This window comes from Lissotriton helveticus, chromosome 8 (genome assembly GCF_964261635.1).
Source record: "Lissotriton helveticus chromosome 8, aLisHel1.1, whole genome shotgun sequence".
Classification (NCBI taxonomy): domain Eukaryota; kingdom Metazoa; phylum Chordata; class Amphibia; order Caudata; family Salamandridae; genus Lissotriton; species Lissotriton helveticus.
The window spans coordinates 801044949-801063044 of record NC_136069.1 but is presented as its reverse complement, the minus strand read 5'-3'; the positions used below and the strand labels follow the sequence as shown (position 1 = coordinate 801063044).

Below are 18096 nucleotides of genomic sequence, written 5' to 3'. Positions count from 1 at the left end.
GTCGGCTCGAGGGCTTTGACGAGCTGTCGTTTTTCGACTCGGTGCCTCGGTTCGAGGGTTTTTTGAGAGTCAAGTCCTTTGTTTGTGTCGCTGTCCGTCGACGCCGACCTCGTTGGTTCGACGTACTTGGCTTTAGCGATGGCCTGTAGCGCACCAATTTTTGGATCGACAGCCTTTGCGGTTGACCTTCTTGGCTCGTCGACACTTGTTTTCGACGTCGATTCCGATGTGCTTGCACTCTTTGATCCGATAGCTGACTTTAGCAGTTTCGGTTTCGTTTTGTCTTCGATACCTTTCGGTTTCGCTTTCAGTGGGGCGACCGATGGCTCTTGTGAAATATTCTTAGCCGGGCCGAGACGCGGGGCTATAGAATGCTTAATATGATCTGGGCTAAGGCCTTTCGGCGATGCCTCGACCGGAGCCTTGGAAAGTTGAAGAGTGTCTTTTTTAGGCCCAGTACCCACTATTGGGCCTGGTTCATCACTGGAGTCGTTATCGACTGCTCCGATGGGGGACACGTCGTCCCTTACCTCTTCGATGTTTTCATCTTTAACGACGTGCTCCTCGTCGACCTCATAGTAGTTGGAGCCGTGCTCCGAACCTGGATTCGACGTCTGTTCTGGATCCTCAGTGTCGACGATCTCATCGTCGTCTTCATCGAAGATATTCACCGGGTCGGGCGCTGATTTCGGCATTGTCTGTCGTGCTGCACGTCGGAGCCTAAGCGTCTTCTTGGACCGGAACCGAGCACAAGCTAGGCAGTTGTCCTCGTTGTGGTCGGGTGAATAGCACTTGTTGCACACCGGGTGGACATCGATGTGCGGGTATTTTGAGTTACAAAGGGGGCATCGTTTGAACGGGCTCCGTTCCATCGACGATCAGGCCTTTTAGTGTCGAAAAGGCCACGCGGCTCTCCTCGACATCCTGCTTCGAAAGAAACTGGAACAAGAACTCGGCATCGAACGAAAAAAACAATACCGACGACCCCGAAGGCCTTTTGGCCTTGAAGAAAAGTTTCCGAACTGGAGTTAAGAAAAGTACATCCGAACCCAATGGCGAAAAAAAACAATCTGAGGATGGAGAGGATGCCCATGCGCACTGTAGTCAAGGGGAGGAGCCACCTATCTCGTGATACTTCGAAGACTCTTCCAGGACAACAATGTGCAATCATCCGGACCCAACACTAGGCGGCGATCTATGCCTAAGATGTGAATTCAGCAGCCCACATGCCTCGAACGTATATTTTCATTACAAATTATACAATTTTACATTCCATAATTCTGGATTTAAATATAGTACCTCTGCAGAACTACACAGCATAAGACATATAATCAATCATACACCATACTCTTTATCCCGCACATTGTGTCCTACCTGAACAAATAAAGCCAGATATTGGACAGCATCCCAAAGGTATTCTCTTATTAGTATTCTATATGTTTCTCTTATTAGTATTCTATAAGGTTCTCACGGAGCTATCTCTTTTCTCCCTCTTCTAGGCTCTTTATATTGACACACACACACACACATAGTATATATAATCCGCCATGCACTTCCTATTGCCAAGTAAAAAGAGGATTAATCCATCTCTGGAATAATATGTAGGAAACATCAATTTCCCATTCTCACTTTTATGTTACACTTTCAGCATTAGCTACACAATATGGTTGCATGATATTGTGTTAGAGAAAGCACCATTAAAACCATCACCTGCGAAATCAAAAATTCTGGAGCTATATACTGCTTGCAAAACTCATACAGGTTTGCGTGTTTCTGTTCCACTGCGGCAGTTTTCTAGAAAGAACAATGCACCCAAAAGTAGAACAACCCATTGCCCTGATATATAATTGACTAAGCTAATGCACACTAACAAGGGAGATCTCTCGTGCACCAACTCATAGATGCAGCAAGAGTGTTCTGAAAAAGAGCCTTAATTTATTTACTTAAATTTGGACAGATTATTGATTAACTGTTCAGACCCTGAAATTACTTCCTCCTTCTTTTACAACATACTCAATAATACAATAATGGGTGGGGAGGCAAATGGGTTACCATAATTCACACAATTAGGATATGTGCAAATGACAGTGAAAGTCTGCTGCATAGGGATTGGCCCTACTGCACCAACTTGAGGTGTGGCTTTCTCATCCACTTCAAATATGTTTTCCTACCTTTTATGGGACAGAATGTGTGTCATGCCTTAGTGTTTAACATGAGGACTGCTCTACATTGGGCATGCAAAACACTGGAGCAGCAAAGCAGTCAGGGCCACAGATGGCACAAGTGAACTCATGGTATAGAAAGCTTGAAATGCAGCACACCTATTGAGGAATAATAGAGGTGCTGCCGTTGAGGCAGACCACACTCACAACCAAACCTCTTTTTGGTCAAATCAGGGCATAGGCATGCTTATATGGGTGCATTTCCCACGATGTTGATACTTACTACATTAAATCTTCTATTACCGATTAGGTTTAAATTGCCTTCACACTTTACTGCATTATGTCTGTCAGTTTCTCAACCTTTTGTCCTTTTATTGTTGCAGTAATCCCAACGAGATGTCACATGTGGGAAATACCAGCTCTCCGGTGAAATAAAAATATATATTTTGCAGCAGGGCCATGTTGCAATGAAGAAAACAACAGCAAGAATTCTTAAAGAAACAGACCGCCCACTCATATAGCATCCACTAACAACTGCGGTACACATTCATAAATACATTTAGCTAGCATAAATGAGTAGGACTTTGGTTGCCACTATTAGCATCAAAAGCTTTGGATCGAAGCCAACTTTTGCAACGAGTATTATATTTTATGTAAATTTTATTTTTACCTTTCCCAATTCTTGGTGCTCTTGAAACGCAGAGATCAGTTCGCGAGCCCACTGTATGCGTTCATCGCTGGGAGTAAATTGCTCCTGGACAATGGGAATTTGATTAGGGTGTATCACCTGCTTGCCTAAAAGAAGATAGATCGCGTCTGAAACATGAAACAACAACAGATGTTCCCACAAATTGTGTCAGCCACTCAAGCATCTGAATGCCTCATGGACTTCACATAACAAATAATTATCTAATGGCTGTCCATCTGTTTTTTTATGCGGCGATGACATTTATAATCAGTGCAGGACAGTCTGCTAATGAAGAAATACAAAGAAGACCAAACAAGACCCAACCGTGTTTATTTTAGTTTATAATTTAATCACACTTTAAAAGTTTGATGCATAAAATGCAATATTCGATACCATTAATGCAAAGAATCGAGAGATTAGTAAACTGTGTTTCAGACAAAAATTGAGAATATTGACAACGGATACTTTAAGTATGCAACAGTTTAAGATAGTAAAGTATTTCATATGTAGATGGTGTAATAAAGCCACATATTATCTATGTATATATAGCACATGTTTATATAAATGCCCTATGTATGAATAATTTCATTCAATGAGAAACCTAAATGGAAAAACTTATCAACCAGTTGTAAATTCTTATATTATTGGAGTCGTTTTACTCCCACTCAGGCACAATGTACTTGTTAGAAAAACAAATAGGCCACATTACATTGTTCACCTGCCAGTCCTTTTAGTCTTTTCATTGGTCAATAAAGGCCTTGTTGTTTAATAAAAATTCTAGAATCATTTTGAATGGGAGAAAGAAAACAGTTATTGCTTCCTGATTTAATGTTATAGAGATTTTTGCATGGATTTGGGCTGAACGTTAACAAGTTATTTATACATTGTATGGTAAAAGGATTTATCAATAGATGGGATGTTGAAAATCCTTATTTTAAAATACGTAGTGGCATGTTTAATGCTAAACTGCACATTGAAGTTTGACTTTCAAGAAATGTAACAAACTGGTAATAACACTAAACCTATATAATTGCTTTATTTTAACTTTTTAAACAATACCCTGCTTTATTTATTTATTTGTTGGATTGATTCTGTTTAGTGAAATCAAGGGAATAAAATTATCTGAAACGAATAGGGCTGCTTAAAGTTGTCTAACATTAAGTAAAATTCAAAAACACACATGATGCCAAATAAGATGAGATGAAATCTTCCCTCAGAACAACTTGTATGAAAAGCACAAAGAATAGTTATGTTCAAGGTAATTTTTTAGTACCCAGAAACTACTGAAATCTACAAAACAGCGAATTGCTTGTTTATTACAAGTGTTAAAGCCTACAAAACATAGTATGACATAAACTTGTAATGGCTTCAAATCATTTTCACCCAGAGAAACGTATTTAGCAATGAACATTACTCCAAAACCAAGTTCACTAAAGATATTGCTTTTTGACAGTATACAGCAGGGTCTGCTAAAATCAGGTAATCAGAGTTGAGACCCAAGTGCCCAGCCAATACTGTAGTGCTCAGGATTTCTGCGGGTACATTTCTGTGTACACATACAGAAAAGAGTTGTCCAAACATACAACTTTTTGGGGGACTTGAAATGCAAATATAAAAGGCATAACTGAACTCTTAATCCACACTAAAAAGGACTGTGGTACTTTCCTACAGGCGCAATTGACAGGTAAAGGTTGGCATAAACAACTGTAAGACAAAAAAATGTAAGACTGTGTCATTTTATTTGTAAGTTCAGCTTGACAAATTGTGCTGTAACCAATACTCGTCGACCCTCTAAGGCAAATGTAAAGCACTGTTATTTTTGTCTACCTCAGAGAAAGTGACACTGACAAACAAGACAACCCTGTGGTGTTTCATATTTATACCTGTGTACTCAGCATGCAACTTGTGCTGAGGCTCTAATGAGCAAATCAGAGGCTGAAGTCGCTATTGCACTGTTTAATATTTTTAAGGAAATTCAAAAGCCATTTGTAGGAAATTTGTCACTGTCCAAACTAAAAGAAAATAAGCCTATAACGATGTAAAAATATTTTTCATCTGCCCTGGTAGGGAAAAATTCAGCGCACACAAGTTAAAAATTGAAGTAGGATGAATGTAGCCTTATCATTAAAGTCACTAGTGTGGTGGGGGGAACTGATACAGTTTTGCTTTAACAGTGGACAAAGCGTATGATATTTCAAGGCAAGTGAACAAACAAACAAACAATGAAGACTTCACAGGAACGTGTGTTAAAGATGCCCATTTTTTAAACCAATCATCGCTACCGGTTGAAAGGCTTGCGCCGTTTCTTTTCCCAACTGAAGTGCTGCTTTAAAGAACACAGTTGAAAATGGTGCAAACAACGCGATTAGATGTGTCTGAATGAATTAACATGGCGAGCCACACGTCAGCTTTTTGTTGGCCTGACAATACAGAGGCCTGGACCATATTCACAATTGTCTTTGTCTCACGTTGGAGTCTGTGGGGCCCATGCAGAAGGGGTGCTATTAGGAACCCGCTCGCTTTCACATCTTCACATCAAAGCCGAGCCCCTCTGAAAGAAGGACGGCGGGGCCGGGGATGCGTTAACCGCAAGCCAGTGCCTAGTTCAGAAAAATATCTTTCACCGAAGATGTGAGTTTATGTTTTAGGTAGGTAGTCGAACGCAAGGTCTTTGTTTGCATCATTAATTGGATGTGCCGCACCATGATTTCAGTTTCAGAAGCCAAGACGAAATTTAACACGTAAGAATGATTTCTTATATTGCATAAAGGTCACATAAAATGCATTCTTTGTGGCTGTTTACACGTCAATATTTCAGTGAAATAAATGTCTTCCCTAACAGTAAGGCCCTTGGACGAGCTGCTTACAGAAATTAAAACAGCAGCACGACGTTACTATAATGAACACTAATTTGTGCATGTTATAGAACTTTTTTTCTCCATGGCAGAAACACATTCTGGCAGCTTGTCTGGCCCCGAGGGGTGCCGGGGTGACCTTGTGCACCATCTCTGGAAACGCGCCTGCCGCAGGAGCCTTGCAGGAGTGTCCTGGCTGCCAACAGAAATAGGTGTGATCGCGAGCACCAGCGCTCGCCGGGACGCGGGCCAGGAGACAGAAATCTAGGAAAGCAACGAGAAGGGGAGAGAGTGTGGCGTAAACGCCAGAGCTGCCGACTTTGGCACTGGGGAACCAGGTTCGAGTCTCGGCGTTGGTTCAACAATCCTGTGACTCCGGGTAAATTACTTAATCCCACCTGTGCCCACCACAATGAACGTGTCCTTCTGTAACGTAACTGTTTATCATGTAAAGCGCTCCAATACCTTCGGTCGGGCTCTATAAAAAACTGCAAAGAAAAGAAGTCTTGGAAACACTCAACGTCTTTCAGGGGATGCAAACAAGCGGATGCTTACAACTATAAAACACTCGCTCTTAAATGTAGGAAACAATGCATGATTTCCCGCGTGTTTCAATTGCATGCTCGAATGAATATAGCAGCCCACATTCCCTGTCCTTCATGGGCAGACAGACAACCACGCAGGACAAACTGCGGACTTCAGCAGTTCACAGCAGGTTCAGGGGAGCCCTACAGCGTCAGGCCAAGCTGAGGACTTTCTGTAAAAAGTATGTTCATCAAGTCCGCCTGAAGCTCGCGCCAGAGCCTGTAACTGCACTTATAAAATGCTGTGGAAGCAAAACTTCCTTGGCACTGATTAGCGCCCAATAGGTATGCAAATATATTCACGCGTGCCAGATGATTTCACAGCACGGCGCGGACGTGCACATCCTTCGCTTTCCTTGTACCTTTTAATCTAAAGCGGAGACCAAATATCACATTTCAATACAAAAAAAACACGGCGCGCCTGCTGCCATTTTTGCTCAACTCGAGTAATAAATGCATCTAATGGTAAATCATGTTCAGCTTAATACGTACCGGTGAAGCCCATTAAAGCCCCTTCTCTTGACTGCCTCAGAAGCCCGTCTCCATCTCTGTAATCAATGTACACCAGATCGATGGCTTGCAAGCCGAAGGCCTTTGCTACCACGATAATATGCTGCCTGGCGTACAGAAGTTCTCCAGTTTCTTTACTACTTGTTGCACCTAGGGAGGAAATATTGAATATACATTTTTTATTAACTGGCTGCATGCAAAGTGGACTTTCTTGACTTCACTAGGGAAGTAAAGAGAAAGGAAGATGTAAAGAAAGACAGCAAGAAAGAACCAAACAGAAAAAAATGAATGTTAAAACCATTTACTGTTACTAATAACCCCCTCAGCATCATATATAACATAATATTATAAAACATTAACAGCAAACAAAAACTGTGCTCGAGGTCTCTACTTCCTTCTCATTCTTATACTTCAATCTAGATCTGACAAAATGGAAACTTCATCCTTTCACAAGGATCTAAAAACACTGCTAAGGAATTGCTGATATCAAGTTATCTTAAATAAAAAGTGGTCTGCTCCTTAGACAACTTGCAACTTTTTCAAATCAAATATTTTAATTTGCTTTTGAAAATATATTTTATTGTACTGATAATGTTCTTTTTCAACTTCTTTAATATAAACGTAATTTTTTCTTCCATTGTAAATGTTTTTGAATGGAGGAGGAAACCCTCTTCTAACCTCTTTCGCTTTAATTTCTCTCGTTGGCCAAGCTGCCCTCTTCACTGGGGTGAAGGGCAGGTGGGATTACACCAGATCTCCCATCACCCCTCCACCCATGCCTCCACATACCTGGTGTTTATGTGATTTTGGTATTGTGGTTGCCTCTTCTCCATCTTTTTCTCACCCAGGGAATGGATATCTGCTCGGCACTGTGTTCCCCCCAGCAGTGCCATAATGTGCTGATTATAGAAAGCATCTTTGCCTTACAGCATTGTGACATACTGTTTTATTGTGGTGATATTTACTTGTTTTTGAAACCTTTTCATTTTGTAATTTTTTTCTGCTAATAGACTTTTCTTTAGGGGTTGTTTGTTTTTGGTGTGTTTTCCCCCTTTTGGTTCTTAGCCCCCCCCCCCTAGCCAGTGGTAGCATTTTGGGAATTTATTGACATTTATATTTTTGTGGTAGTTTTGAGTTCATCTTTGTTCTGTTGAATTGTCTTGGCTACAATGTTTTCTGTTTATTTCATTTGGAATAATTGAAGTTTCTCACGAGTAAGACGGGGCTTGATGTTATTCATGCTAGTTATCAACCTCGAATGCCACAGCCAGGTATTTATATACATTCAGTTTCTTTACTGCCACTGAGTCAGGTGTATGTGAAGGGTATGGAGAGGAATCTACTGTTGTGCATCTGATTTACAAGCTCCCAAGGGCCATGGACCTGGTACATTCATTTGCTGGATTTATACTCAATTGGTCAACAGTTGCTGCTGTTGCAAGTGTGTTTTGCAGCATTCTGGGCTGGGCTGAGGTCCACAGTAACAGATATGTGGTTGATCCGATTTTGTAATGTTACAGATTTTCATACAGCAATTTTTAAATTTGTTTTAGTGATTGGCCATAATTATTACTTTTGGATGAGCAGTAGTGCAGCAGTGCCAACCGTGGCACCACCGCTCTGCCGAAGGTCGCTGCCACCCGCCCGGCAGATTACAACCAATTGTGTGGTCTGGTGGGCGGGCAGTGTGGTGGTCCCCCTGCGGTGCATCTTGCAAAGGTGGCGATGCCTTTAAAAGAGGCTCCGCAACAGGAATGCCACACGGGGTTCATGCATGGCAGGGACTCAAAAGCCTATGTCGTGCAGGAACTTGGGTGCATGCACACAGGGAGGCACTTGATGTGCCCTCCGCATGCATACCCAGTCTGAGGGGCACAGGGGGCCCTCCAGGGCCCCCTTTGTTTCAGTAACGCCAGCCTTTTCATGGAGGAAAGACCTCCATGAAACCACTGGCAGTCCTGAAACTTGCAATGTGCATGGCGGTGCTGCAGCGGCATCACCTTTATATTACATAACCCCTGACCGCTGTGCCACAGTCATGGAATGGTGGTTCCCTGGCGAAGCCGGCGGTCCAATTATGGACCGAATGCCCAACTCATAATAGGGCGTTCAGACTGCCCGAACGGTGGTGGCTGGACTGCCACCGCTGCACCACTGCGGTTCTGGAAGTCCTCAAACCACTAGACTCGTAAGCAGGCCCTTAGTGGAAAGTCTATGTCCACAGCTAGGTCATGACCATGTTCTAACTAGACAATCGAGCTGCTCCTCATCAATGAGGACCAATTAGGGGCAAAATATAAGGATCATTTTTGTTTTTTTGAAAAAGGAGAATGGCCAAGCAGGACGGGTTGCTCGACTATTGTGTGAGCCTAAACAAGGACTGATTAGTGTATAGTTGTCACACTTCCGACAATTGTCAGCCAAACAAAATAGGAGAAATTAAATTGCATCCACAAGTATTTCCTAGTTTTTAAGCAGTGTTTGAAAAGGAATTTGCATTTATCAATGTTTTCCTCAGTACTCCTGCAGTTCCCGAGTAGATCTACAGGAAATGGGGAGTAGAGTAAAATTTGCTACATTTATTCATGCTAGGAGTTATCCAACATGCTATCATGTATCACTTGTGATCCTCCATCCCTTTTGACAATTTCCCACTCGTCAATGAGGTTACCCCAAATAACCAATGTGTGTATGGAGCCACTGGGAGTCACCAGATAAAATACATTGTATGGCCACAGGCATTCTGATAACAGCCAGATCTATGTCTCACTCCATAGCTCCTTAGGCAAAATTCATTAACTACTCAGAGTCTCTGACTGAAACATCAGGCTGAATATAAAGAAGACAGTGGCTTACGCTTAAGTTGGAAAAGTTGTGGAGTGCACTGATTATTAAATGCTTGCATCTTTAAATTTTGATCCACACAATACAAACCTAATAAGATGATGTTCTGGGGCAAGGATGAGAACAGGGAAGATTGACAGTGTGCTTCCACTAATAAGCACAGCCGGCCATTACCCTTTGACTAAACCCCCCCAACCATGGGAAGATCTTAGTCGACAGTGATAATATTGTAACTATCCAAGAGTACAGAAAGACCCAAATCTATTTTCCTGTGCCCAGGGATCTGTAATCAATACTTGATGCTTTCATATTAGCATATTTACATCACGAAAAAGCCCCATATATGTTTAACTAGGAAGCTTCAGCTTTTACAAAGCGAAGGTCCTTGCCCCCAAACTCTGGAATTCATTCCCCCTGGAAATCCGGTTCTGCACTGACATCTTGCAGTTCAGAGGCCTTCTTAAGACCTGGCTGTTTGTGCAAGCATACAATTAAACTCTTTTTTTGGTAGTTACTCGGTCTATTCAGCGCCATGAAGCCACCCGGGGATAGTGCGCTCTACAAATGCCCATTAACATTAACATTAACATATGTTGAGATGAGGCGATCACTTCAAGCACATTACCCCAATATGAACTGATTTCTAGTGGCCTCCGAAGTCATATTTTTGTTTGTTTTCTAAATGTTCAGTTATTGAAGTATGTCATTAACAAATACTTTCGACCTGCCAACCTACTCTGTCTGCATAATTTGCTAAACTTTGTATATCCAACTACTTGAGGCCAGGAATTCCTCAGGGTCTACCCTTTCCAACTGACTGATACCCTTTCCAACTGTTCCGAAGTCCATATTGAGCCCTTGTTTGTTCCACCCCAGATGCATGCCTCAGTGCTTGTCTATAGTTCAGGTTTAAGTGCACTTATACTGTGTGGTGTTAATAATCATGTTTTATTGAAAAATGTACTGTAATCCCCTCTGTACCTGGAGAGGTGCGCTTTTATCGCCCTCAAAAGTGAAATATGTAACAAAACGAAATGAAAAAAATAAGAAAAATGATTGAGAGCAAGAGAGTACCCAGAGAAACATAAAAATACCCTGAAAGAATCAAAGAAAAAGAGGTAGTGATAAAGTCACACGAAAAAAAGGAAAATTAGCATGAATATGGCAAGGAAAAAGAGCTAAGAGACAAGAGAAACACATGTAAATAAGAAAGTAAAATAAAGGAAGAAATACAAATTGGGAGAACAATGAGAAATATGGTAAAAAAAGAAGGATTGACTGAAGTATAAAGTAAAATGTTAACAAGAAAAGCATGCTAACATAAAAGTGCGCAGCCAATGTATGGCAGTGTTGTAGCAATGCAAAGAAATTGTGTAAACTATGGAACACAATGAAGCACAATAGAGCTCTTGACACTCTATGTTGCACATTAGTTTCTCAAGTTACGCATGTGATATTTCAACATGAAAGTGGTGTTAACTATTTTACTTCTGCTTTGTGCTTTACGATCATTAAACAAATGAACTGAGCTGTTCTACTCTGAAAAGCCTCATTGAGAAAAGACTTGTACTTCCACAGCTACAATTCTTTGTCACACATGCGGTCCCCAGGGAAATGTCGCTGCTTTCCCTCTTGAATGGGCAAAATTATTGCTGATGACCACTGAGAGGCGAGAGGCCTTTAACTCACTTCTATACAACGCCACAATATAGCTTCTCACACATATCACAGCAGCTTGTTCTGAACTGAACCCCGCCACTCCCGATTGGGTGTGAAGTGTGAGCCACACCAATGAATCTGATGGAACAATAATACAATCAGGGTTGTCCTTGAAAAGATGTGTTGCCTTCCCTAGCTATGCACAATGCCTTGATGATGAGGCGGGGACAGATCTACAAAAAGATTTATGACTCGAACCTCTGAAAAGGGAGAAATTTGCTTTGAAAAATACACGACGCTTTCCTATGGACAAACCCAATGTTTTACACAAAACTTGTTAAAGTGAAAGGCAAATTTGAAAATCATTAAGTTGAAATGTATTTAAAACATCAAATAGAACAATGGGGTTAGGAAGTCAAACGCCGTTATAACAAACAACACTAGCAGCGTTTTAGTTTTTCACCACCTCTAAGGCCACACACCATTTCATAATGTTAATGCAATGGATACTTTTATTATGTTCTAGGCCTTTATTATAACAAAATGCAAAATTCTATGCATTGTAGACTTTAGATGTGCTGCGCTATTCTTGTGTCAGTCTATCTTGGTTTTTTTCTTATATATTATATTATATATAAGATATTATGTGACAGAGAGAGTAAAGGTAATTTCTTCCTCAGCACTCCACTTTCCAATAAAAAAAATGTTTTTTACACTCTTCTGGTCAGGTAATTGAGAATTATTTAGCTCCAGGGGTCATGCTTCCGTATTAAATAATGCATGTTTCTTAAATAAAAGCCGGTATTATTGAGTAATGTACAACCAAGTAAACACCAACATACATACTCGGAATTTACTTATGACTGCGGAATCTTAATATTAGCAAGATATTAAATAGACCTACCAGCTTCCTTCAAGCTGCAATATTTGGCAGCTTTACTGCTATCTACCAGTACTTGTTCCGAAATATGGAGAGCTACCTGCCATTTAATGTATTCCCAAAAATTGTTGCCTGTTTGCAACTCCCTTTGGAACTGTGCTGTGATTTTTTTCCCTGAAAACGTATGTTACGTCTTTTTAAAGGAAAATATTAGTGGTGGTTGGTATGGGGGGGGGGAGGTGGCGGAGGGCAGATTGGGGGTTAGGAAATAAATAAAAAAGAAAAAAGCAAACTTACCTGCTGGATGCCGTCGCCACCCACCACCTCTCCTCCTCAGGAAGCAGGAACTGGAAGCACCCCGGTTTCCAGACTCCCCTAGCCAATCACAACGCTGCTGATAGTAGCGTTGTGATTGGACTGAGCCCTGTAGTTCGGCGCTCAGAGAGGGAGTGGGAGCCGGGGCATGTTTTCCACCCAGGTCGTAAGATAGCCTGGGTGGAGAACATGTAAAGTGCGCATGACTGTTTGGCGGGCCCGAGACGGCCGGCCAAACAGTCATGTGCACTTTAGAGTGCAGCAACCACTCCTCCTCCCCGATGTCAGGGGAGCCCAGACAACCCCCACTCTAACCTGGCGGCAAGTGCAATACTAAAAAAAAATTATAATATCGTTCCGTTATTATCATTTTTTCTATTCTTTGAACTGCTTTAAAGCAGTGGGGTGACACTCTAACGCCTCAGCGAGGAGCCGCACCTGGAAAAATCCCCAGCTATGGTATATCTATGCAGGTGTAGGGCCGGACTGGCCGTAGCGGACACCGGGCAATCCCCCGGTGCGCCGCAAGGGGGGGGGGGGGGGGCGGTTTTGGGCCTCTGGGGGCCGTTTTTGTTAATGGGCCGTTTTTGCAGCATAGCTGCAATATCAGCCCTGTAACAAAATCGGACGAAAACCAGCCCTGGCAAAGAGCTCAGTGGCACCCAACTGCATTGCAGTGTTGTGATTGGCTCCAAAGATCCTGTTTTTTGTTCGTACCCCCGCCCCACCACCCAGGTCCAGTAGGAGCTGCTGCTGTACATAACATTTACATGGAATGGTAAGGGGCTTGGAGTTATCACCAATAAGGACCTAAATGGTGGCATAGAGTACAACTCTCAGAAATGTCTCTTGATATTATAGTTAGGAATTCCGGTTTTCAGTTTATATATGTTGTGACTTCTGTTGCAATTATTTTAGTGTTAATTTTACAGTGTTTTGTAAAGATCAGTGGTGATCAGTAGTACATATATATGTGCCATGCACCACCATTGCAAGATATATTTATAAATATGCACAGTGCATATTAGAGTTGCCCGTGCCTCAGCAATAAAAGCCACAATGGTAATCCCAGGATTACCTTCTTGGGGGTACAACGGACAAAAGTGGAATTCCATGGAGAACAGACGTGCATAGAGATGGCAGCAGCCATTCCATAGAGGCAATAATGGAATAAAAGCCTGATCCTCCTTTGGCAGTGCTTGCTCACAGAGCATTGGCTCGGCTAAGACTAAAGTAATGCACATCCAATGTAGTCACAAACAAAACTGACCTTGGGTGTTGGCTAACTTACCCAAGAAGAAGTTATTCACAGCTGAGTGGAACAGCAAGAATACCAAGGCACTATATTGGGATCAGTAACAGTAAAGGCACAATTCTGGGGCACAGAACAAGACCTCTTTCCCCTGAAGGTAGCAGACTGACACAAAACCAATGGACTTACTGTTAATTGATGGAAAGACCAACAGTGGGCAGCAGCCGCAGTGATTAGATTTACTCTGGAATTGGGAATTCATACCAGAACTCAGACGTGACTATGATTCGGAGCAACAATCTCTCACATCTCCCTTTCTCTCCCCCTCTTCCTACCTCTCAAACATTGAGAAGGCAAAAAGGAACAATGTTGCCAGCTCTAGATTTCATAAAGAACAATGGGAGTATGTTGGCATAAGAGCAGTAAACCAGTGACTTGTTGGAAGATACTAAGACCTGGGGAAAATCAAGGCATTTGGAAACTCTCTGCAAGAGACGTGAAACGTTCTCCATTAGGGTGGTGGCAGTCATGCAGAAGATGGAGCTCCTAGAAGACAGTTGTACAAATATTCTTTAAAAAATATGCTTGGGGCCCTCCACTACCTGAACTGTAAAACCGAAGATGTCATGAAAAGATCTCACGAATCTAGCCCACATTTCTTGGGGATACCGGAAGTACCAAGGGTAATGAACCCATTAAGAAGTTTGTGACTGATTGACATGATGGAAACATTAAGCCAAACACAGAGGGGGGAACATATTCCACAATCATGGGCCGGAGCAAACATCATTGTAATTTTGAAAAAAAACAAATCACATTTGGATCCCGGTTCATATAGGCCAATAACACTTATGAATGCCGATGCAAAAATCTACTCCAAGGCATTGTCACAAAGACTAAGTAGGGTAATTGAGGGTCTGGTATGTACAACACAACACGGATTTATACCCGGGAAGGGGACTACACAACATATAAGGCAGATGGTCACCATATTAGATGCTGCAGGTGCCACAGGAGACCCTGCTTCGGCCATCTTCTTGGATGCAGAGAAGGCCTTTGACAGGGTCTCCTGGGGGTACCTGTGGAAGGCCTTAGAGTGGTTTGGGGTAGGAGCAAGCTATATAAAGGCTATACAGGCGCTGTACTTAGAACCTACGGCGAAGGTGAGGATAAACAGAGGGTATACTGCAGAAATATGTATAAGACGAGGCACACGGCAGGGCTGCCCGGCCTCGCCACTGTTATTTGCCTTATATCTTGACCCACTTCTGCGCAGACTGGAAGGGAACCCTAACATTCTCCCGATAAAGTTGCATGACTATGAATACAAAACACTTGCTTATGCAGACGACGTGGCGGTGGTTACCCCAGAGCCAGGGTTAGCTATTTCAGAAATTGAACAGGAGGCTGTAGCTTTTGGGGCAGTGTCAGGATATTCACTTAATAAAGGAAAAACACAAATTATACAAAATAACTGGGTGTACTTTCAGGACATAAGAGTAGCTCCCGAAGTTATGTACTTAGGTGTCAAGATTACAGCCGACCTAGATAGGCTAGTTGAAATTAATATGAGTCCATTGTTGGCAAAAGTGAAAGCAAATACGGAAAGAATCAATTATTTGCATCTGACCTTGATGGGCCGGATCAATGTAATAAAAATGGTAACATTCCCAAAAATTCTGTATATGTTTAGGTTGATTCCGTTATTTTTTGACAACATATGGTTCAATAAGCTAGAAGCGATCTTGAATAAATTTATTTGGGTTAAAGGGAAGACAAGGAGAGCCTATAGACATTTAACGGTATCTAGAGAAAAAGGCGGCTGGGGGGCACCAGACTTTAGGCTCTATTATTGGGCTGCCGTAATGCAGTATTGTCAGGGGTTGATAGGCGGGGGAGGTACAAAATACACAATGGAAGCCAATACTGGATTTACTAATGTTTACACTACATTACTTGGAGAGGGGGCAGAGAATGGGTTTTTAAACACAACTGACTTTAGTTATTTTAAACGTACACGGTTTAAGACGCTATAGGGTTTGGAAAGGAATGACAAAAAAATTTGGTCTAGGAAGGTATAATAATTATACACGACTGTACACAAACTCCTCATTACAGAGGGACCTTTTTAGGGACATTACTATGAGGGACTGGCATAACAAGGGTATAGTGAAAATAGGGAATCTGCTTGACAGCCAGGGGAATATGCTACAGTTTGGGGTGTTACAAACGAAATTTGGGTTAAAGCACCAAAGTTTCTATAAATATCTCCAAATAAGAAGTTTTTTAATGCAAAAGCAGGGCGGTCGGGCAGGGTTGGGTCAATGTAGAGTCATGGAATACATAGAAACTGCTAACAAATGCACGATAAGACAGCTATACGCCAAACTGAAGGATAGTAAAACTGATGAAAGGGGGAAATATGCACAAAAATGGTCAGAAAAACTGGGGTCAGGGCTAGAAAACTTTCAGTTATCCTTAGATCTGGGCAGAACGGTGCTATGCTCAGCTACCCTGCAATCACAACACTATAAGACAGTGTTCTCATTATATCACACCCCGGCTAGAATCGCCCAGTGGGGCGGTACAACCGGAATAACATGCCCCCGTTGCGACTCAAATGAAGCAGATATTGTACATATGTTTTCGCAGTGTCCTCAATTGTTCACCTTGAAAAAGGCTATTGAAGAGTTTTTGGATAAGTCACTTAGGATCAAGATAAAACTTACAGATGAATTAATTATTTTGGGGGTAGGGGACACGGCAGATGTTCTGCCAGTAGAATTTATTTTTGTTTCACTTGCGGTTTATCGCATATGTATAGCAAGAAACTGGTTGGACAAGGCTCCCCCCCCCCGTTTCAAGTTTGGATCGCAAGCCTTCTGTCTATGTACAATCTAGAAAAAGCAATATATGCTAGGAAAGGTAGGAGAGCAAGTTATTAGGTAACAGAATATGGCAACCTATTACAAGGTGGAAAAATAACAGGTTAAATCTAGGATAATGGGTGGAAGGCTGTCATAATACCCTATATATGCTGTTTCTCCTTCTTTTGTTTTGTTATATTGTAATGGGTAGTACATATCGCTCATATGTTTGGTGGATTCCGTATGTCACAATGTAACAGAGCAATGCTGTAATGTATGCAACCACTTGCGAAACTGGTGTGTGCTGTAACATATACAGGAATATGCGGAAAAATGTTGTGTTTTTTTTTAGAAAATGTTTAATAAAAATATAAAAAAAATAAAAAAAAAGAAGTTTGTGACTGATTTTAGACATACTATTATATCAAACACCTCCGAGGCTCAACAGGACTTGTACATTGCAAGAGCACATAGGATCCTCTACAGAAACCGAAAAGTTATAGTCCTTCTAGAACTATTATTGTCTTCATCCAGGACTACAGAAACAAGGAGCAAGTCCTAGAAAAATCCTGAGCAATAAAAGCTGCTGTGGTACCTGCTGGCTTCTGTGTTTTGGTTTTTCTTCATCTTTCAAGATTGTTCAGAGAGAGCTGAGAATGTAAAGTCTGTTCCTGCCCCCTCAAGAACACTAGTGCTAACAGACAAAACATCCAACAGTAAAAGTTAAACATTCTCTAAAAGAGCGATTTCCTGTACTTCACAAAAGACGACGAGGCTTTTCCTCAGAAAATTAGCAAACAATAATACCAAATGGGTCCCTAACAAAACAGACAGGGAAGGACAAGCCATGCTTTGCCACTAGAATCTGATAGTGATTAAGGACCAGATGTAGGTAAATCTTATTTACCGATTCCTAAATACCGAATTTTACCGATTCGGTATTTATAAATCGGTAAATAAGATATAGGTAATAAATCGGTATTTTTTACCGAATCGGTAAGATTCGGTATTTACCGATTCGGTAAATAACGAATCGGTATTTGCTATTGAATCCTATGGACCTTGAAACCCATAGGATTCAATAGCAAATACCGAATCGGTATTTACCGAAACGGTAAAAATACAGAATTGCAAAGGGGGACAACACCCTGTTGCAACCCTGTAACTGGCTTGTGCGCCATGTGGCACACAGACATGCCCTTAGGGCATGTCTGTGTGCCACATGGCACAGGTGTACATGCACAGATGTGCATGTACACAGGGATTCGGTATTTACCATACAATTGTATTACATGGTAAATACCGAATCCTGAAAGGCCTGAAGCACTGTTCAAAGTGCTACCTACATCTGAAAATACAGATTCTGTAATTTTACCGATTGGTAAATTTACCGATTCGGTAAAATTGACAGAATCTGTAAATTTACCGATTCTGTAATTTTACCGATTCGGTAAAATTACCGAATCTGTATGTTTTTTGA

General features: G+C 41.7%; 1 protein-coding gene across 3 annotated transcripts in view; it reads right to left on the bottom strand.

Annotated features, from left to right (window-relative positions):
* The window catches only part of CLYBL (citramalyl-CoA lyase), a 2321716-nt gene that overhangs the window by 468360 nt on the left and 1835260 nt on the right, over window positions 1–18096 (bottom strand). For all 3 annotated transcript variants that reach the window (XR_013599874.1, XM_078657618.1, XM_078657619.1), the window contains 2 exons: window positions 6782–6949; window positions 2833–2957 (listed from right to left, as the gene is read on the bottom strand). Coding sequence is in view for 2 of the 3 variants with exons in the window: in XM_078657618.1 (XP_078513744.1) it covers window positions 2833–2957; window positions 6782–6949 (293 nt within the window). In the remaining variant the exon portion in view is untranslated. The remainder of the gene's footprint in view (window positions 1–2832; window positions 2958–6781; window positions 6950–18096) is intronic.